General features: G+C 54.8%; 1 protein-coding gene across 3 annotated transcripts in view; it reads right to left on the reverse strand.

Annotated features, from left to right (window-relative positions):
* AJAP1 (adherens junctions associated protein 1) overlaps positions 1 to 15,150 on the reverse strand; it is a 47,021-nt gene extending 31,871 nt beyond the window's left edge. Inside the window, exon 1 of one of the 3 annotated variants that reach the window (XM_055705865.1) lies at positions 14,807 to 15,150. Coding sequence is in view for 2 of the 3 variants with exons in the window: in XM_055705864.1 (XP_055561839.1) it covers positions 14,207 to 14,235 (29 nt within the window). In the remaining variant the exon portion in view is untranslated. Of the gene's footprint in view, positions 1 to 14,206; positions 14,765 to 14,806 lie in introns of those variants that run through there. The other 2 variants (XM_055705864.1, XM_055705863.1) reach the window with 2 other exon arrangements.
* Positions 15,151 to 22,114: the final 6,964 nt, after the last annotated feature.

Raw genomic sequence — 22,114 nt, forward strand, 5'->3', positions numbered from 1 at the left:
TTTTTCCATTGCAAAGAGATGGGGAGCGTAGGCAATTTTCATGGGGGTTTTTTTCCCGTCTTGGAGATGAATGGGAACGTTATCCCAAAATACTTCTCAAACTCAAGGAAAAATTCAACAAAACTCTGAAATTGGGTTTAAGAAAAAAAAGAAACGAGCAGCAGAGATATCTGAGAAGATAAAATCCCTTCTTCGCCCTCCTCATCCGAAGCCCTTTTTTTTGGAAACCACAAATCCTCTCCTGTGGTTTAATGGATGGAGAGGCAGCCGTGTTCTCACACAGTAAGGGAAACTCCTACAAATATTTACCTGTTCTTCGCGAGAAGTGCAAGAGTAGATTTCAAGGAAACTACTTGGATAATTACAGGGATCATGCACATTAAGCACTCCAGGTTGCTTTGCTGAGCCCACCCAAGCCAATCTGTGCTTTAAAAGTGACGGCAATAGGGCTGCGGAAGGTGTTTTGGATGGAGCCATCACAGCCTTCCCACCATACACGGCATGTTTCAGAACTCTCTCCAGTATGAAAACCCCTTCCCTAATCCTTTCCGATGCAGCCGCTTGCTTTGAAGAGGAGGGAAGTTGGCACTTGAGAGATTAATTTCGGGGAGGCTGGAGGATGTGAGCTCGCCACGCTCTTCGCTGGTTGGGAAGAAGCTGCCGGGACACTTTCACGCCCAGGGCTGCACAGTGATGCTGCCCAGCTCCTCCGGCCTTACCACCCCCACAGGCAGCGTCAACATGGCTCTTGCCACCAGCCCCGTGCGCCTTCAGCTCCTTCCCCACCAGGAAAAGCTGGGATGACTGAATCCCACCCACCCTGATGAAGCTTCATTATAGCCACAAGCCCCTGAGCGTTTTGAGGAGCACGAACACACAAGAGAAATGCTCTGGTAATTAGCAATCTCGGATTGCGGCAGAGCTGAAAATGCAAGATTATCTCTCTCCTTGGGCTACCTTACAAAGATGTGAAGCCGCAGCCAAGGAAAGGCATCCCCCAGCCCCACTCGACCCACATCACGGCCTTGAACCCCAACCCTTGGGCACCGCTCCAGGGCCGCCGCCTCGCAGCCACGGCCCCTGCAAAGCCGCTGCAACTCTGAAGCACGTGCACAGGCTACACGGGTATGTAGAGCTGTTTGCATTGACTACACGATGGTTCCAAATCAATAAGGAGCATTGAGGGTTGCTTAGTGCTTTTGAAATGATGGAGCTGCATGCACTGGCACAGTACCCAAGCGCAGTGTGGAAGCTGGACAGAAATCCTCAGGAAAAGCAATGCACAGACAAAAGATGAGAGCAATCAGGACAAACAGAGCGAAACCCCTCTCCTGCTGCCCTCCACAGACATTATTTTGCTTTTCTATCCACAGAGGCAGCCCGGCATAAGCACCCCCAGGGCAAAGTGCAGAGCCCAGCAAGACCTCCCTGAACCCAGGGCTGGCAGCACCCCAGTGCCAGGCTACTTCGCACACCCGCTCTGCACCATGCCCCAGCGACAACCAGAGTTTCCAGAGAAGCAGCCAACTCCCTATAACTCCTGAGGTTTTAATTCATGCAGCTCTGAAAGCTGCGAAGCACAGCGCTGCTTTGGGATGCTGCCTTGGAAACTGGCTGCTGTCGCCTCTGTGCACGTGGTGCTGACCTTCATACATGGAAGGGAAACCAGGAACATCCAGCATGGCCGGTGCACAGAGGAGGTGCCCAGACAGGAGGGAACCACCCCCGTCCCAGTCTCAGGGACCCCTGGGGACCCCTCAAATGACACAGACAGGACATGGGTTAATCCAGCGGCTATAAAACCAGGCGACCCACTGTGCACCCAGAATCAGGTAATATGTCTAGGTAATTAACTGGGATCATGGCCACTGAGTGGCCCCGACAAACTGCAAAACACGAACTGTCAGCAGCTTGTGAGCCATTTGCGCACAACCCATTCCCCGAAGCCTCAAAGGGCTCACTCGAGTGTGAATCCCAGGGCAGTGCCGGCGAGAGGTGCCTATTTGCGTCCCTTTCATAAGGTACTTGTTCGCTCTCCAACACCGGCCCCTTTCTCCCCTGACTGTGGAGACACTTCACAGGCAGCATTAAATGCAGAATAGGCTGATTTTTAATGCAGAATTATACAAATGGAGCCATTCTTCCATTTCATGCCTCCTGTTAGGTAATCTATTGGTATTGCACAGGGAATCAAGGTTATGTCCTCGTCGGGATGATTTACGAACTCTGAGCATTTCATATCTCCAAACGCTGAGCAAAGACAGAGACAAAAGCATTCCTGCAAATGTTCAGAGTGCAAGCAGGAGCTGCGGCCGGAGGGACAGGGCGATGTCTGCTTGTCCCAGGCAAGACACACTCTAGGAAAAGCATCCTTGGCAGCGCAGCTGCGTGTCCTACAAAGGCGTTTGGAGCACAGCGCATTATGAGAGTATGTGCAGGGACTCGCTGGCTTCGTACGGGAAAAGAATGAGGCCGCTGCATCTCAGCAGGTGACTTCCACACTGGAGCAAGAGGAAGAGGGGAAAGCTCGGGCAGCGGCAGATATTGGCCCGCAATCGTGTGTCCTTGCCGAGGTGGGGACTGCAGACCCGGCGCCTGCAGCAGCTGCTCTCCTCTCCAGCCCCGCTTTCTGAGCGATGATCCCTGCAGTGCAGCGACTGTCCTTTGTTGTGACACTAGCAGCCATCGCCATGGAAATAGAGCATCACCGTTTCACTCATGGTTGGAACAGGACCCTCGCTGGGGCTGGGAGGAAGGAAGCTGCACCTTCCCATGAGACGGCGGCATGGACAAGCACCAAAAGACACACGGCAAGTTATGCTGCAGGATCAGCAGAGACCCCATGGGCCATCCCAGCAAGGTGCCCACTGCATCCTGCCCTGCTCTCCCAGGCACCGGCACAGAGGCAAAGGACCGTGGGCACTGCTGGCCCAAGCACTTCTACCCTAAGTGATGTTTTACTTCAGGACAAGCTGCTCCAAACCCAGACTCAAGGGGAACTGGGAACTTACTACTCACTGTGCTGTCTGCAGCCCTGACTTCTTCCAAGATAATTCTAAATTTGCAAAAATATGGCTGCCAAGCTCTTTAAAGCCAGGACTGGGAATTAAGGCACAAAAGCTGACACACAGTAGCACCTAGGTAAATTAAATGTGCCACATCACTACCTATCTATATTACAGAACTGAGCTTCAGGATTACCTACTAATAAAAGTGATATTTAAAACAAGTCCTAAGTTCCTCCGCTCTCCCCCTTCTCCCCACAAGTAATTAAGCTGACATCGTTTCCCGTGGTGGAGGGGATAGGATTTATCATGGAGGGAAATCAGCAGAGGGTGAAATAGGCTGAATCCTCACCATCACAATGCTGCGGCCAGGCAGACAGCGCCCGTTTCCCTGGGAAAATGGGGTGGAAAGAGTTTTGCTGGGGCTGGGGAGCAGCGGGTCCTCCCCAGGACAGAGATGCTGAGACGGAGGAGGCCGGACCTGTCCCTGCCTGTGCTTGGGGAGCTGCACCCTGTGGAGAAAAGGGCGGCAGGAGGGCAGCCACTGTGGAGGGGAGCCGCTCGCTTTTCTGCCTCTGTCTTGTAGCTCACCCAGCTGCAAATAAACAATTTTAACATTTGAATAGCCGCGAGTGCGGAAGGCATAATTAATACCCAGCGGTACCGCCAATATGCTGATGCGGTAGGTGCAGACCCTGCCAAAGCAGTCAGCGAACAGATCTGGCACAGCAGTGCCGCGGCCCTGGCTGCTCTTGCCTTTGGGTCCCATCCTTTGCTGGAGGCAGAGAAAGGGCAAAGCCCCAAGCACAGCAGTGCGGGGCTGGTGCTGGAGCCCACCAGCATAGGACCCCTCTGGTGCAGGACCCCTCCAGCACATTCCACACCCACACTGTGAGAAAAGGCATAGTCTGGCACAGCAACATGGGAAAGAGGGGGAAAAAGGAGAAACCAGAGAGAACAGGCACACGCAGCATTGCTGCAATGGCAAAAGCAGGCTTTCGCCACGTGCCTGGTCGCTACCAAAGCCAAGCCGACCTTTAACCCCAGGTTTCACATTCAGTTCCCATTTTCAAAGATTTTAAAGGATACCGAAGGACTAAGGGATGCTCAGCACCTGCTGCTGGCCTGAGGATGAGTGCAAGAACTCAGCTAACGCAGTGAGCTGGCCAACACTGTCCAAGATTGCCAGCCCAGTTTGACTTGCTCTAGGAAGGGCACAACATCTGCTGTAGAGTTTTTTCCCCAGTCTTGCGGGATTATTTCTGACAGGATTTGAGAAGCACCAGGACCAGGAAGCCTAGAAGTCAGCATGGACCTTCAGACAGAGGAATGTCCTCAGCAAATTTCTGTGCAAAACTGGCGCCCAATGATTCACCCACTGCTGCTCTGGCAGAAGGAGCTCCACGCGTGGTCTAGCTCCCCCAGGAAGACTCAGCAGGCTGCAGTGTCATCTGCCAGCCGCCCCGAGCTGCCTGCGCTGCCTGCTGCGGGCAGGGGCTGGTGATCATGCTGCCTCCCACCCTGGCCAGGCAATAAACTGCCCCGAGCACTTGCCCAAGGGCACACAGCTTGGACCTGCAGCCTGGGGTACTGCCGGAGCATCCCCCCCAGCAGGCACGGCGTGGCCACCGCTTCCCCCGCCGCCGCTCGGCCAACCCAGCCAGCAAACACTGTGTGCATTTAGCATGGCAGGGCCGGACAGTGGGGCATTTCATCAACCCGTCGGAAATAACACTCAGCTTTTGTCCCGCCTGGATAAAGGGGGTTTGTGAGCGCTGGCTTTCCAGCCCAAACCTGCACCTGGTGCCAACTTCTCCCACTCATCCCCCCCGAATTTTGCACCAGCACCGGGGACCAGGCAGCAGCAAGAGCTTCAGTTCAGACACAACCTGCTGGGAAGTTTCTCTCAGATTTCCAAATCCACCAAAAAACTTGTCGAAGAGTCACAGCCTTGAGCTCCGTTCTTGGTGATATTAGAAAAATCCCATACACCTAAGGAAACAAGTTTTCCCCTGATTTCACCTTCTATCTAAACCTCTTTGTGTATTCCATCACCTCACGTGCACGACAAAATCGCTTCCTAGCCTTTACTTGCTAACACCTACCCAGGCACACAGGACCACGCTGCCCTCTCCCATCACTGCCACGAGAGACCTCTCCCATCACCACCACCACCACCCTTTTACCAAATACATGCAAAAACTGGTCAGCTTAAGGGAAGGGACTGCGACATATGTATGACAGCGCTAAACCCGGGAGCTTAGAGATCATCCCTAATGCTGTACAGAATAAATAAGGACAGTGGTCGGGTTTAGCGGCTCCCGGAGGAAGGCACGCTTCCCCTTGTAGCCACAAAGGAAGGAGTTGCCCGTGTCCCAGCTCTCCTCACAAATATTCTTCCTTTGCCACACGCTTACCACCTGTATAATCAATTTGTGGGCACAGCCAGGCTTCTGCAGGATGATCAGGCTTCCTCCTCGGACAAAACGTCCGCATCAGGGCGTATGAGCGGGACGCAAAGCCCAAACGCTGCGGGATGGGACGGTGGGAGCGGGGCTCACCCTGCCAGGAGTGCGATCCTCCTGCCTGAGCCCAGGCTGCAGCAGGAGCCTTACCAGGGGTTTCCCTCCTCTGAAGCCCGTATCCACAAAGGCACAGTCATTTCAAGAAAAAAGTGACTATTCCAACCCAGCCCTCCGGCTCTGAGGGGACCCACGCAGAGAGGAAGATCACGGCACAACTGCTGCTCGCACCTCCCTTTACCACCACCACTTCACTGGTAAATAAGCCAAGAGCTTATCTTAGCCTCTAAATAAATGTGCTCAAGCGTGTCATTACAACTTACACAGGAAACGCTTTGATCTAAAAAAATAAGGTAAGTTAGCTCAGTAAGTATAAAGTAGCAGCTTAATGAGCTTTAAAACAAAGTTATTAACGCAGGTCCACTGCATTGCTGTAACACAATAGGGCTTGGCAGGAGCTGCGCGTCCGACTCCACTGCTCTGCCCACTGAGATACCTGCATCAATGGGAAATACAACCGACTGTGGAAAACACTCAGGGAGAAAACATCTTCTAATGAGATTTTTAATGACCTCAAATTGCTCTGGTTTCCCAGGAATGAAGGCAAGCACTGAACCCACTGGAAACACTGGGATGACCGGCACAGGGCCCAGCTGACCTCTCCCCATGGCAAGGGCTGGGTGTCTGCACGGGGCTGTGCGGTTCCCTGGGAAATCCGACCTGCTCGGGTCTAACTCCAGCACTGTGGTCTCCTGGTAGAGCTGCTCTCAATTTACACCAGAATAACCAAGATCCAAACCTGGCTTTCTCCCGGGAAATCCCTGGCAGCCCAGGGATGCACAGCCTGCCTTGAAACCTCAGCAGCCATCCATGGGAGCTAACGCAGAGTAAGCATGAAGAGTTTCAAAAGCTCCGGTAACTCTTACAGAAATGAAGAAAGTAAGAGAAATAAAGCCTCTAAAAGGAGACAGATAGACAGATGGCTTTTAAGGAGCGAGAAATACAATTTTAAAAAAATAGAAGTGGCGGAGCACTCTTTAAAGGTGTCAAACATCAATAGGAAAGCCTGGAGAAAGCACAGGCACGAGAGGTGGGGCGCGAGGGAGGGGAGCACAGCGCAGGGCATTGCCCCACCTGGACAAGGCTCTGGCTGCGGCACTGCCGGGGAGCCCCCGGCCCCCCCAGCTCCCGAGCCAAGCGCTGGGGCCCTGCCCAGCCCCACAGCAGGCTCACAGCTTGACGCGCTTCACAGAGGAAAAGAGAGCAGCCCAAAAAGATGGAGAAAAAGCTGAACCAAAATAGAAAGGGAAGGCAGCGAGAATGAAATCCAGGGCAAAGACTCTTGATCCTTTCATACAAAGGTTTAAATCCCCTTTTAGCACCGAACAATTTCTTTTTCATGGAGAAGACCAATTCTCCCTGCCACAGCCACCTCATCACACATACAGCATCCAGGCAGCTCGCAGGCTCTCCCGCTCCAGAGCCACAGGAGTGAAACCCCGCCAGATCAAGGTGAACACGCGTCACCAGAGGCACTCTCAGCGCCTAGAAAACACTGCGCTGTTTGTGGGCACACACCCTCTGGAGCCTAATAGCTAGTGAGTCAGATATAGCTGTGTTTTGCATCTCATTAAAAAAAACCAAACAACAAACCACCACCAAAAACCTTTGTGGGAGATATTAAACTTTTCAGAGTGTTATCTCCAAAGGAGAGACAGAGGTCTCTGCCAGGCAGATTGGTGGCGACAGACCTCCCGCATCCCTCACTGCTTTATTGCATCTCCTGCAGTATCTCAGCTTCCCGCAAACACACCTCGCACCGGGTCCACACGCCAGCAGCCTCTACACTGTGCGGGTCTGGACCTCCCGAAGGATGGAAGGGAAAAACGTGGAATCGTATCCCTTCCCGACAGCTGCCTGAGCAGAACACCCCAGGGAATTGCCCATGAGAAACATATCCGTCCTCATCTATCAAAATTAGTAAAATTGATTTTGTCAGAAGAATATGTCACTTTGATGGGAACCCAGAGTAAGTCCTGAATATTTCCCGTTGGAGGATGCTACATGAGTAAGGAGCCTCTTACGAAGGCAAGACACAGGAAGATGAGTAACTCATTCTCATCCTTCCCAGAGAAAACTTAATAGGAGAGGCAGAGCCCAGCCATGCTCCCGGTGGGAAGCGCAGCCACGTGGCCTCGGCTCCCGGCATTAATCACCCACGTTTCAGTGGGTACTTAAGTAGATGTCCTAATCCATGTCAATTAATTGACGCTTCATTACTCAGTCCTGCAGATGGAGGCAGAGATGCTATCACAGGCATTGGGAGCAGGGCTGGGGTCACGTGCGGGGCCCTGACAATTACAGGGATGCGTCCCCGAGGAAGCCGTGCGTGCGCGGGCTCGGCTCACTGGGCACGCAAATCCCAGGGCGAGGGGAGCCCGGGCTCCCTGCCCACCTTGCCACATCTCCAACCTGAATGACATGCAGTCGAGTAGCAACATCAATTAGCGCCGTTTGCTCTTAACGCAGCCTCTAATGCTGTCTGCTGAGCAACGAGCCCTCAGCCCTCCCACACTGGGCCACAAAAGCTCTACTACACAGCTACAAAGCCAGCATTACGCAGCCACGTTTCCCATTTATAGGGCCAGAAACCACAGCTGGAGTGGGTATCGCAAGAGGATTCTTCCAAACATCCCAGGACGCTGCAGAAAGGGAGGCATGGCCAAAGCCCCATACGGATGGGAACAACTGATCCCTGCGAAGGTCGTAGCTGAAGTCCATAAACCCCCTTTCCTGCAGGGACGGTGCAGTCCCTCACACAGCATGTGCTGCTCTGCCGGTGTCCTCAAGCAGACAGCCACCCCCCTCGCCACAGATCCCTCTGCACCAGCACGTCCCCATCCCCTCACTCCGCTTGTGTAAGGGCACGTGCATGCCAGCAAGCTCCGGTTTTTCCACCTCAAGGGTCCAGACTTGCATTTCTCTTGCAGAAAGCACACCACCGCTCCCAGACCACGTGTTGTGCTTGAAGCAGCTTTTACTCAGCCTTTGTTTGGAAGCCAGCAGAGTTTGAGGCACTTGCACCCCAGCCAGGCAGAGGAAAGCTTCACTGCTCCCACCTCAGCACTTTGCAACAGCCAAGCCTCAGCCCACGGACGGCTTTGCCCGGGCTAAGAGCAAATTTGCAGCTGAGGCTCCGCCTCTCCTCACTGCCAGCCAGCTTCTTCACTAGGAACCAGCACGTTGCTTTCGCCACCCGTTCCAGCCACGGCCCCCCATGGGACACAGTGCCAGGGAATGGCTGCTGCTCCCCACAGCACCGTGTAGGACTGGGCAAGCCAGACACTGCTGGAGTGCACCAGCAGCATCGCTCATCGGGACGCATCAGCAGCCACCGGCAGAACAGGCACAGCACCGCTGGGGATGCAGCACTGCTTCCAGAAAAGAAAAACTGCCAAGAAAGACCTACAGAGCAAATTCCAACAAAAATCATCACATGGCAAAGCGTATCTCCTGCCTACACATCATTTCCAAGTCACAATGAGACATTTTGCAGATCAGAGTTGAAAATGAACACTTTATGAATGACAAGCTTTATTTTTTTATATATACAGTTGGGTTATTTGAAGTCCATTTAGCTTCTCCAGATCAGCCAGCAAAGGCTGAGGGCTGGGGAAGCCTCTGCTGTTGAACTGTGGTGGGGCACTGCCTAAAGGCAGTCAGTGGCCTCAGACAGAAAACCAGAGCCAAGCTCAAAGGCTTTGCTGGGGATGTATGACCCACTGCTCTGCCGGGAAGGACCTCGGGTGAGTCCCTGGCGGGTGCTTCGGCCTCCTGCCCTGGGGCACCCAGCACTCTCTGACCCCATCCCTGCTTATTTCCATGTGACTACTCATCCATCTCTAGCCAAGCTGGGTTTCTTTCTCTTTTATCGCCGTTGCTTGGTACCAGAAAGGCTGAATCACTCAGCACTGGCGAGAGGACACATCCTCCTGCACTCGGGGGTACTGCTACAGGTCTCCATCTTGCTCCACAAGCATCACACCCAGCATCCCTGGCCCCGGGCGAGAGCTCAGCCGCAGCATCACCTGGCCCTGCCACATGCAGCGTGGGTGCTTCACCTCCAGCTTCGGCAACCCATCCGAGAAGCACGGGAGAGAGACAAAGCCTCGCCAGAAATGTTCCCTCTCTGCATGGCTCCATGCAATGGCATCCAACACCGCGCTGAAAGGAGGCTTTAGCACAGCTTCTGCTCACAGATCCACTGAAGCCGGGGAAAGAAATTGATAAACCCAGAAAGCAGTAGCAATTCGGTGGCAGACAAAACCTCATTTCAGGAGGAATCCTCATAAAACCAAATTAATGTTGAAGGATGAAGGCAGGTAAAGCTCCCACAGTTAAGTTCAGGCCACAGAGACTCAGTTTAAATCTCCCAGCAGTTCTGATTTAATCAATGCATTTCAAAGTGAAATTAGATGAAGTACGTCTCCATCACAGGAAATTATGTAAGCTATCAAAGTCTGTAGGTGCAGGTCCTGGTAAGAAGAGCCACAGGCAATATTCATATCAACTCAAATTCCGTTTTTAAGGAGGCAGTTCAGGTCCAGAGTTTTATGTTATTCCAGTGAAAAAATGCACTCTGATGAAAACCATGTACCAAGGCAAAGAAGGGCCAAGCAGCAACTTCGGGAGCATCCCCAGAAAAACCATGGCAGCCACCACCGGTCGCTGGGCTTAGCCAGGCAACCCCTTCCAGCGGTACCATCCATTATGGGAAGGACAGACAGACGGAAGGATGGAAGGAAGGAAAAATCCTTTGTTTTAAATGAGGGGTGAAAGTGCCAACGAGGCTGCTTCATCCTCCCTGTTGATCCCACTCAACAGACTTGGCTTCCAGGAGTCATCACACTGGAAGAGTTTTGGTCTCAAACCCAAACTCCGTTGGCCTTGAATTGCTGTAACCCACCTCACCATCACCAACCCTTAACGAGAATATAAGGTACTGCAACTCAGAGGGGAGCAGCTCCCACTCCTCCAGCTCAGCATATTGATTCCTGTAATCTTTCCTCCCAGTCCTTCTCCTATTAGCTATATTTAAAGGCTTAGGCATGCATACATTTCCATAATGAACCTCAGACCTGTTGGAAGTCCCATGGATTATTCACACCCTACAGAACTGTTGTGTAAAGCCACTCTCGGTGCTCACGGCCACCCTGTATATGTACACATCGACACAAATATAAATAAGCCATGCCGGGCAACCTCGCGGCTCAGACTTGGGCGAGGAAAGGCAGGAACAAGGTTATCGGGCCAGCTGGAGAGCTGGTCTCTACTCGTGGTGGTTCCCTTTTACAGGCCAGGCTTTGGAGGAAAATTAGCAACTCCTCCTTTTCAGCAGGTGACCGTTACGTAAAGCAAACCCAAGCTGCAGTGCTCCGACGCAGACAGGCCGGCAGCACGCACGTCCCACATCCCAAAGGTGGGCAGGATGGCTGGCGATGTGGGGCAGCCCCCAAGGCATCAGGGCAAGCAGCGGCTCCATGACCATGGGAGCCCCATGACTGTCACCCCGCCGGAGATACCACAACGCGACTGTCACCCTGCCGGAGATGCCACAAAGGCAACGCGGTGGCTCCCGCGTTATTACAACAATTATTCATGCTCTGGGTAAGAGGCTGCTAAAGACCAGCGCCGCTCCCTTTGCCTCATCTGTGAAACTGCTGCCAGTTAAGAGGTACGAACCGCTGCATAAAAGTGCAGTTTATTCAAGCATTATTGTGGCTGTTAAGTATCATAGCCGGTGACACTAGATGAATTTCTGTGGCAATCAATTCACCCGGGAGCAGCCAGCTCAGCCCCTGTGTGGATGCGGGATGAGTAAGGACTCCTCAGTGGAGGCCATTAACTCCCACTGCTTACTGCTCTCATTACTTTCCAGACTGCAAGGCTTGCATCTTTGACGAGTGGCTGAATCTACATTTGACAGCGTGAACCTGATGAGTGAAATTCATGGAAAAATGTTTGCTTTGGCAGTGACTACGAGGCCCATAAAGTTTCCTCAGTGTCAATGCACAGGGATGTATGCTTTTAATGAGTTGTTTTATACAATCAGGAAGAAATTGCAAACAGTGTTTTTCCTCATACTGCAAATCATGCCGGAGCAAAATTCTGTAAAAATCATGCCATACTGTTTAAAAAGCGATATTTGTAGCTATGGAAGGGAAGTCCTCAGCCAGAGCTAGGAGCCAGGGAGGCGGCACGTCGCAGAAAGCTGCCATGCCCTTATAGACAGGCGCAGGAACCCACACAGATGCGTGCACGCACACGTATGTCAGTGCACGCTTGGGAAGCAACAGAGTAGCTGCTGTCCCCCCAAATACCAGACCTGTGCCCCACAGCACCCACGGCTGTGCCTGCCACGCTGCGAAGGGCACAATGGACCCGCAGCATCCCCGGGACCTCGCTGGGGCCATAAGGGGCCACACTGCACACCCAGCCCCGCTGCCTGCAGCGCTCAGAACCGGGGAGCGGCAGGCTCCCCTTCACGAAAGCAAGGGCAGAATAATTCCGAGTGATGCGAGTTTGCAGGTCTTGCCCTCCTCAGCTGAAAAGCAAGGCTCGCCTGCAAGGTCAGGCGGCTGCTGCTGCCCTGGGGTGAAAGGAATCCGACTTGAAAGGAGCAATAAGGTACCATCTCCCCACGGCAGCCAGCAGCTCCAGGCAGAGACTGTGCGGGGTGAAATGGGCACTGGAAAGGTCTACTGCTTCTCTTGGAGCTATTTTTCCAGCAGTCTTCAAGAAAATGAGGGGAAATGACATGGGAAATGTCAGAAATAAAGCCAGAAGCAATTAGAGTTAGAGAGAAGTGAGAGCAGCAGGCAAGGTTAGCAGTAAAGTTATCTCTTATTAAAAATAAAACACGGAGGGACTGAAGGCTGACGAGGTGGCAAAGAGGACAGCCTGACGCTGGGGATCCAGGATACACAGCACAGGAATTTGCAAGGCAAACCGAGGAGAGAAGAGACCGGAAGGCTCCTGTTTTCATTGCTAAACTCTTCACAAAAATAAAAAAGCAGAGGGCGTCCTCTGTTTCCAAGATAACGGTCTTCTGCTGGCTCCAGCCTCAGGAAGCAGCCCTCCAGCTCCACTGGGCTGTTCACCTGCCACACATTAAATCCAAATGCAAGGCACCCTGAAAAACGTCTCAGGTGCTTTCCCTAGGAGTAATTCCTAAGGCCACTACATCACCGCAGACTCCCTGGAGACTCTGCCCTTCCCACCATGCAGCAGCACATCCTCAGAGGACAGACGGACAGATGGATGGACATCTCTGGTGGCAGCGTGAAGATGCTTGCATGACCGGGCCATCGGGGTACCTCGGCCAGGGCAGGGGACGAGGCCGGGGGGCATCAGGAGCTCGCTTGCCACGTGCCTCTGGAATATGCTGCCTGGCACGGGCGAGTGTAAATCAAAAGCCAAGAGTCTCCCCCAGCTCCTCGGCACAGACAAAAACCTCAGTTGCAAGTTTCACCCTCCAGGACTCCATCCAAAGCTCAGGCAGAGGGACAATGCCTGCCGCGGCTCCAAAGGGCGACAGACAAAGGCCTCTCCCATCACCCGCAGCGTTCGGGGGGCTCTGCCCACCTCCCCTCCCGCACCCCCAAAGCAGCAGCCATGTTCTGCCGGAGCGCAGGGGTGCGGGGAGCGGAGTGGGCTGATGGGCTCCCCTAGTTGCTGCGTGGGGGAGGGCGGGCGGCGGGGACCACATCCATCCACTCACCCCGCAGCCATGCATGGTGCCCAGTCCCGCTCCCCGGGGAGCGGCAGCAGGGGCCGGTGCCAGCCGCGGGAGCAGGACCCCTTGCCTTGGGACCCCTCTGCAGCAGCAAGACCCTCCAGGCTGCCAGACAACACGGCAACGCGCCCGAGCCACTGTCCCGCTGCGCGGAGGGGATGCTCGGGGCAGGGGCAGGCTCTGACCCCTGCCCCACACGAACCAAACTAGGGCTTTTTAGATAGAAAATCTGGCTGAGGAAGGGGTGGCGGGGGGGGGGGGGGGGGGAAGGGATCACAAATCTTACAGCAGCGTAGTTTTCCTTCCGATCTCACTTGTTTAACACGCTGCTGCTTCAAACGTATTGCACCCAGATGGGCTCAAAGCCCAGAAAAGCGGGTACGGCTGCGGTTGCGGGGGGGGGGGGGGGCGGGCAGGGGCTGGGGGGGGTGAGCGTGCTCCAAGCACGGTACCGGGGAAATAACAAGATTTCGGCTCGGATGACTTCGCAGCGGTAATGGAAATGTGTTACGTAACACTTTGCCTCCGTCCCCCCTTTGCTTTGTAATTCCCGTTTAATCTCCCCACCACAGCCCCCCCCCCCCACACACACACACTCACTTCTCCCGGCCCCGGCTCCGGACCCCGCCGGGGCGGCAGGGGGGGGCCTGCCCGGCGGCGGGACCGCGGCGCACGGCTGCCCCGGGGCTAGGCGGCCGAGCGGGGCGGGGGGAGCCGGCCGGAGGCCATCCCGGAGCGGGGACCGGCCGCGTCCCCCCGAGCGCCGGCAGCCCCCCGCCCCGCTCACCATCCCGCGCCCCGCTCCGCCAAGTTCATCGCCGCACTCCGCGAGTGCGGCCGGCCGGGTGGCGGCGAGGAGCGGGGCCGCCGCTCCCCGGCCCTACCTGCTTCCCGAGAGCCGTCGCATCCACATCGTCACGTCTCCCGGCCCGGCCCGGCGGGGCTCACCGCCTCAGCTCTCCATCCGGGCGCGCCGCCCCGCGCCCGCGGCAGCGCTCAGCGGGGCAGGCGGCGGCCAGCGGGGCGGGCATGCCCGGGGGCCGGCGGAGGTCGGGCTGCGCCGGCTGCCCTGGCCCCTCAGCAACGGCGGCGGGGCAGCTGCGCGCCCGCGGAGGCTGCGCGCCCCATGCGCGGCGGGGGAGGCGCGGCTGGGCTCGGCGCGGCGCGGCTGGGCTCAGCGCGGCGCGCCCGCGTCTGTGCGCGCACCCGCGGGGCGGGGGGCGGGGGTGGGGGGCGCCGCGGCACGGGGAAGTTGCGCGGGGAGGAGGCGGGGGCGGAGCGCGGCCCCTCCGCGGCGGGGCTTGGGGCGGGGGGCGGCCGGGGCTGTGCGCGGCTCCGGCGGCGGGCAGGGTCCCGCGGGGGACCAGCCTTCCCCGAGCCCGCGCCCCCGGACGCCGCCTGCCCCTCGGAGCTCGCCCGTGGCCCCCGGAGCTCGCCCGTGGCTCCCCGGGGGGCGGCTGCTCGCCCTGGCCGGCCGCACGCACCTGCTCTAGCCCCAGCGCCCGCGCAGTCCTGCGCCCGGAGCAGCTCCGCGCTCGGCACCGAGGGGTCCCCCGAGCCGCCGGGGTCTCCGGCACGGCACGGCCCCGCGAAGCCCCGGGGAGGCGTGCTGGGGAAGGCGGGGGGGTTGCCTCGCCCCCCGGCCCCGCTGGCCGGAGCAGCGGGCCCGGCGGCGGCCGCAGCGTGCTCCACCAGCCGGCCGTACGAGCAGGCGCAGGCTGCCGGGGGGAGCCGGGCGGCACCGCCAGCGCATCCCGCGGCTGCTCCCGCACGGCTCTTCTGCGGGACGGAGCGGCCGGCAAAGCGGGAGCGCTGGCGACTGGCCTCTCCCCGGCAGCCGCCTCCTCCTCCGGCCCCCGAACCGCGGAGATTCGCAGCCACCGCCGCCACCGAGCCTCCTTCGGCTGAAAGTTGGTGCCTTTTTTTTTTGCTCTGCGCTCGCTTAAAGACAACCGAGCGCAAGGAGGACAAGTGCACGCGTGGGGAAAGGCTTTGGTTATTTTAAGAGGTGTTTCATCACAGCCCGATACGCGTTCGCTCCTTCCAGGGGGGCTGCCAGTAAGAAGCTAAATTATTCCTGCAGCTAGTTGTGTCGAAAGAAAAGTGTCTCTCTTGAAACAAGGAGCCTTTGGATGCTTTCCGTTCAGTTGCTGCAAGACGCGAAGTTTTTGCATTAATCTGGGGACAGACTCTCCTCAGCCGCTCCTGGCTACGTGCGAGGAGCCGGACTGCGGTTTGCAGAGCCCGGACTGCCTGGCGGTCCCCTCGTCCTCTGGCTCCGCAGGGGGCCAGCAGGGAAGGGGCACTGCACACCCACAGCTCGCTCGGTTCAAAACAGCCACCCCAGAGAGCAAGACCTAAGTAGGAACAAGTCTCTCCGCTGCCTTTCTGAGTCACTGGGTTTCTTTTCTGCCTCTCTATAAACTTGTTCTAGAAAAAGAAGGAGCCTCCTTTCAGCCAGGCAGCCTGCTGAAAGGTCAGCATTGTCCCTGTGACACCTCGCAAGTCCCCGCTCCGTATTGTGCTCCCGCTGGATCGGCTCCGACTGCCGCTAGAAGTGCTGTAGTTCAGCATCCAAATCCCCATGTTACTTGGAGTTGGATTCCTGGTCAGAAGGAACCTGCTTTGGGAAGGATGAAGTCTCGGGGGTTGGCCTGAAGAGCAGCTGTCCCCAAGGCCAGTGACAACCAGGACCACGGCTCTGCTCAGGCAGAGCTCTTGTCCCTCCGCAGCCTGGGGGGAGGGAGCCGTAAGACCCAGGGACGTTCCTTACGTGCAAAGCCACAACTGTACGCACGATGTCCGTAGCTGCAAATTACAACAGCTTCAGCAAAAACAGGTATCAAAGCACAAGAACCACCTGGACGCAGCCTTTCTGGGGGCGGTGTGTGCGGTGACTTGAAAGAGGAAGCTCAGCTTTACTGCGAGCCCAGTGACTTTATCCTCCATTAAACCCGGCTAACTAACATGAAAGATCTTTAGAGAGAAGAAGGGAAGAGCTTGCAATTGTCAGTCTCGTAAGAGTCTGTTCTGGAGCCTGAGAGATACTGGAATGCAGTTAAGTAGAAGACAATCAATTACGGCTTACATAAACCCAAACGAGCAAACATTAATGAGAGCTATCTTGTATCTGAAACAAATCCTCTTAACTCATCCCCACTTCAAAAAATATTATTTCCCCATTTGTGCTGTCTGCATGGAACCAGCATGGGGATTGCACGCTGGGGCACCACCCTGGGGTGGGGGGCAGGACCGCGGCCAGGCAGCTCTGGGGCCTGGCAGCCCAGGTCAAGCTTGAGAAAGGGGTCTGGAAGCCAGCAGGAAATTCTGAGCGTATTTATTTGGCTGTAAACAGCTGTGATACCTCTACATACATAAGTAAAGCAAGCGAGCCCTGGTAATGTATAGCCCTGTGCTCTTGCCATCAGCTTTCCTCTGGCCCCGAGCCTCTTCGAGAGCTTCTGTCCTCTGCCCTGCATTGAAACATCACCAGCCAGAAGCTCCCAGAGTACTTTTGAACCAGAAAAAACCCCAAGAGATCAAAGGAGAGTTGAGGCTTTCAACAGAGGCAAAGCAAGCGTGCACACAAAGCTTTTATGTATAGGCCATTACTTGGGTTCGGGGCCGGTTTGAGATGCTTGGAGTGTAAACCTCACCGGGAGCCGGGGAGGTGGCCAGGGCCTGGGCATCTGACCCTCCAGAGAGCCCTGCCTGCTGCCTGCCTGCCGCCGGGCCAGGCAACACATGAGCCCCTCACTTCTGCGCCTTCTGAAAACAGCCAGCACACCCGTTTTCCCGGCGTTTTGAAAAGCAGATCCATGCCCATCAGCAATCTTGGCCCCTTTTGTCTGGCTCGTGTACTCAGCAGTGCTGCCGGGGTTGCCTAGCAGGGAGCGGGTGGCAGGCGACGGAGCAGCCCGCTGCGGGAGCAGGAACTGTGAATTATTCCACCATTTAAGTAGGAGGGAAGGAAGTCATTAGTGAATTCGTTTGTCTAGCTTGTCCTTCTCAGAGTCATCTCTCCAAAGAGAGTGAAGTTCCTGATGCTGGTGCAAAGCTGTAAGCACTGACAGGAACTGGCTGCTGCACTGTGGGTCACAGATGTTTGTGCAGACCTGTGTTCTGGAAGAAATGAGCAGGTTTCCCTATGATCCGAAACTGCACTTCCCAGGTTTTCCGTAACAGCACCTGCATTATCACCCACGACCCTCTGCTCCAGCAAGCTTTAATAAGCGTGGGCACCCCAAGGGTGCTGCCACCCATGACAGCTGCAGTGCACTTCACTCATCATGTTCTTGAGGCAAAATCTGTTAATTTGCCTCTGAGTGGAAAGAAAGATGCTGCCCTGGCTACACTTGCCAAGGAGGAGTGAAAATTGTCTCTTCAATAGAAATAGGTTGCCATTACCCATTTTCCTTTCATACGGAAAAAGAAGTGTTACTTAGAGCTTGTGAAGAAGAGAGGAGTATAATGCAATTGCTGCCTCCTTGTAACATCGTACTTTGGTTTGTCAGACCAGTGCTGACAGGGAATAGAATTCTGGAAAGCATCTAGTAGTTTTTATCCTCTGAGCAGCTCTTAGGGGACTCCAAGACTTGTATTCACATAAGAAAACATCCCCCAACGTCTCAAACTCCTCTAATGGTCTTGGCAGAAGCAAGACACAGCTCCAGCACACCAGACCCCTGGAAGGAAAGTGTTGCAAGGCAGGGGAGCTGGAGGGGAGGGTGAGAAGGTGTGAAAAAGCCAGAAACAGTTCCATGGGGCACATCTGCCTTTCTCCCACTCTCCAAGCCTGAAAGAGTCACCGCAAGCTCCCACAGCCCCACGGAGCCTCCCTGCAGCGTGGGCTGTCTGCCCAGGGGACATCACCCAGCTTTCCAGCCTCAGCCCACGTTGCCAGGGAAGGGTGTTATTCAGCCACCCCTGTCCCCAAAGTCCTTCCCCAGGCAGAGGAGGCAGAGCACCCTGCCTTCGCTGACTAACGCCAGCCCTGCTGCAGAGCCTGCCTCACGTGTCTGGCTCCGTGTTCCCCCGGCTGCATTTGCCCAGGACTTGAGACCCAGCAAGGAAGGCAGGGGAGCTGCTACCCAGAAGCTAACATCTCAAACAGTATTTGTCTTGCCGTGCTGCTCTCATGCAGTTTCTTCTTTTTTAAGCTAAACATTGCTAATCAGCTTCTTCAAGCTCCAACATATGTCCTATAAATATCCCTTGTGGAAGCAAAATCTGTCTCATGTGTGCATGCAAGACAAAAGAAAAAATCAGAAAGCATGAAGCCCTGACTTAGCAGCCCAGTAGCATAACTAAGCTAAAGCCTCAGAGATTAATGAAAGAAGCAAAAAATGCCTACGTTGTCCATACCCTTAACACAGCCCCGGAGCATGCCAAAGCCCCACTAGCCTCAGTCCCAGACAGACACTGAATTTGCTCAGGTGCCGGTGCTCACTGCTGTTGCCTGCAGGTCTCTTATAAGCCACCCATAGGGTGCCTGCCAGCCGTTTGGCTTAGGACTGGGCAGGGGAAAGAGCTGGGGAGCCCTTTGGTCTTGGAGCTAAGCAAGAAGCTCGGTGCTTTCTCTTCTTGATATTTAGCACCAGCTCTGAGGCACTCTTACATTTCTTATTTCAAATGCTTGCTTAAGAAATTTCTGGGGCCCTGGTTGAACTTAGCGTAGGGGAGGATGTCGTGTTTCTCAGCGTGCCTCTAAACGGGGTAGGATGGGGACAAGCTCCTCATGCAAGATACCTCCAGGCACAAGTATCCCGAATGCAGCAGCCGTACTGTGTAGATGGAGCGCCTCTGGCTCTGCCTCTGTTCCAGCACGGCTGATAGGAACGAGCTCAGATCAATCATCTTTTTCTAACTGGCTTCTTAGTTTGCATCCCCCCGCCTCCTGGCCGGGCAGCAAATCCTGACCCTGAAGCAGGACCCTGAGGACAGATGAAACGTCTGAGCAGCTTAATTGTCTTCAGCACAGGCATCAAGAATCCACCTGCTCACCCCACGCTTTGTGCTCAGGTACCGTTTGTTTTGATGGAGACACAGCCAGCTCCTGGCTGGTTTCATCCCCGGCACACCGAGCCCTTGCCCCCTCTGCCCTGCGGCTGCCGGCACCTCTGCTACAGGGCAGGCAGGGGCCATGGAGCCTGGTGCGCCAGCTGGGGTCAAAAGCAGATGCCCAAGAAACAGCCCTTGCAGGAGGCTGGAAATGGTGCTTTTAACAGCTCAAGAGGTAACCTGCCTCCGTTAACTCTGCAGAAAGTCCTTGGCATCGTTAGACAGGTGACACTGACTCCAGCATTGCCATGGTTTCCCCAGGTTTTACATCTAGCTGCTGCAAGGTGAAGCAAGGTGGCTCTCCTTCATGCGGTGGCTGTCGGCTGGGAGACATTAACAACCTGGAGACGTGAAGCTAAAGCAAAGGTCTTCTCTGCCTGGGAAAGGAGCAGCACCGTTACGGGGTCAATGTTTCACACTGCTCCTCATGGGGAAAGAAAACCTAATCCAGTCCTGGTTTGCTAAATGGGACAAGGTAGACAAACATGACGAGAGAAATGCAGCAAGATGGGTGTTCTTTCTGGACGTCTACGGGGGTGGGGGTTCGAGCTATGGCAGGAGTCTGAGGGCTCTGGGTGAATGAGGTGCAGCCAGGGCAATAGCAAAGATGACTTTGATTTCATTGACTCGTAGTTCCCAGTGACCACGCGGTAACTGCACCATGCAGAGCAGCTGCTGATTTAAGACTACAGCCCCTAGCAGAGAGAGAGCGTTAGCAAACCCAGCGCCTGGCAAAGCTTGAAAGAGCGGGCTACCAGCTGTCATCTCGCATGGGCTTTTCCACAGCTCCCAAGCATGTCTGCAGCAGGCGGCTTCCTAGGATGCTTATTCATACTGAATTACAGGTTTTCACCTCAATGGTGGTGCATAGAATGCATAGGTCCAGCCCTACAGTTCTTTGTGTAAAAAGGTTTTCTGAAGAGCGGAGGCTCGGTGCTAAGGCTGGTTTATTTCCAGCTCTGGTGCCGGCGTACATCTCTCGCGCATTCCTGGCTGATGAACTTTTCCAGCTCTCCATTGCTGGGAGGTGGTATGGAGGATAACCAAGTTATAGCACTTGGTTTCATAAGCAATACATGCCTTTTAAACACTATAAGCATCTCTAGCAGGGCTTTTATAGATTCCCTTTGCTTTGGCTATATTTGTCTCGTAAATCTCAGTGATGCTGACAATTGGGCACGGTTTAATTTTGCAAATCTGAGGAATGATCAGGCCAATTTAGTTCACATTTAAAGCATTTGTGTTCACATGCTGGAAAGCCTTTTTTCTTCCTTGCTCTTTGCCTAAGGCCCTTATTATCTGCTGGTGCTATTTATCAATGCACAGCAGGTATATTACAGTAAGGTCTCTTTCGTAAAGTGATACGAAATAATCATTCCTGTTCCTCATCTGCTCAGCAAGAAAAGTGAGCCCGACTCTCATGCATGTCAGTATTCCTGAGCCGCAGCATTTTTATATTACTGCGGGAGAAGTGATTTAACTCAATAAGCTTTCCTCATAAATGGCAATAGTTTTATAAAATGAAAGGAGGCGCATGTAAATTAGCACAGCACTCCCCATCAGCTCTGTCACTCTGAGCCCTGCCCAGCTGCGGGGGATGCCAAGGGACCCCCAGCAGTGAGCCCCCTCCAGCGCTGGGCTCGCACATGGGGCTGCACCCCCGGCACTGGGCAACCTTCCACCAAGTGGGAGATGCTGCGGGGGCCTTGTTTTGGGGCAGATAGCTTCATTTTTTCTCCTGAAGTACGTGAGACGAAGGAGCAGCCTTCAGTAACGGCTCATGCCTCTGAAAAAACCACTTCTCCTCCTTCATACACACAGAGCGGCTCCTCACCCCCTCAGCACACATTCCTCTGTGTTTAGCAGAGGAATGCGCAGACTTATTATGCCATTTAATTGACACAAATGCATGTATTTGTGCTGTGCGCCGTGGCCTGCAGGACGCTGCTGGTTGGCAGCAGCAGCTGAAGCTGTCTGAGTAGGGCGCTTCTTCCTCTGGCTTATAATTAAATGCCTGCTGAAGTGTCTTGAGATGTCTGCACGCCTGAAAAGCTCTAAGGAAAGTACAGTCAGGGTGCGTATTTCCCCATGGAAGTTAGAAAGATCACAGGGACCTGGGAGCTGGAGTGGAACAAATCTTGTGGAGAGCGATAAATGTGAGCTGTGTGCCCCGGGCACTGGAGCCGGCTGGCTTCCTGGTCCAGGACCCTCGGGAAGCCCTGGCAGAGCCGGAGCCCAAGCTCTGGGGCTGCTCCACCCAGCTTCTGCCCTTGGAGTGATGGCCTCTGCAGAGCAAAGGGAGTGATTTAAAGGGCTGCTTTTTCTTGAGCACCAGGAATGTGGGTTTTGTTTGGCTTTCTCCTCCCCCAGGGACTGAGCTTTAATATTACCTTCCCATTAATTTATATGAGAACATTTCCAAATAGTAAACTGCCAATAAATTAGTAATGCTGATCTATAAAAAGGAAAAAATGGTGTGTTGAGAGTTTATAGCCCTGTGGAAAAGACATTAAACTGAGGCCTCCTTAGCCTGGAGGGCTGCAAGGAGACCAGGGGGCTGGAGACTGGCCTGACTGTGGCAGACCTGCCAGGAGCTGGGCTCGCCCCTGGCTGCAAGGGCATTCAGCATCCTTTACCTCTGCCTGGGATAAAAACTGGTGCAAGACACTTTGTCACATCACAGACCAATATTGACTTTATCACTTATAAAACTCTTGCAGAAATAGGTCCAT

This window comes from Falco cherrug, chromosome 3 (assembly GCF_023634085.1).
Source record: "Falco cherrug isolate bFalChe1 chromosome 3, bFalChe1.pri, whole genome shotgun sequence".
NCBI classification, from domain to species: Eukaryota; Metazoa; Chordata; class Aves; order Falconiformes; family Falconidae; genus Falco; species Falco cherrug.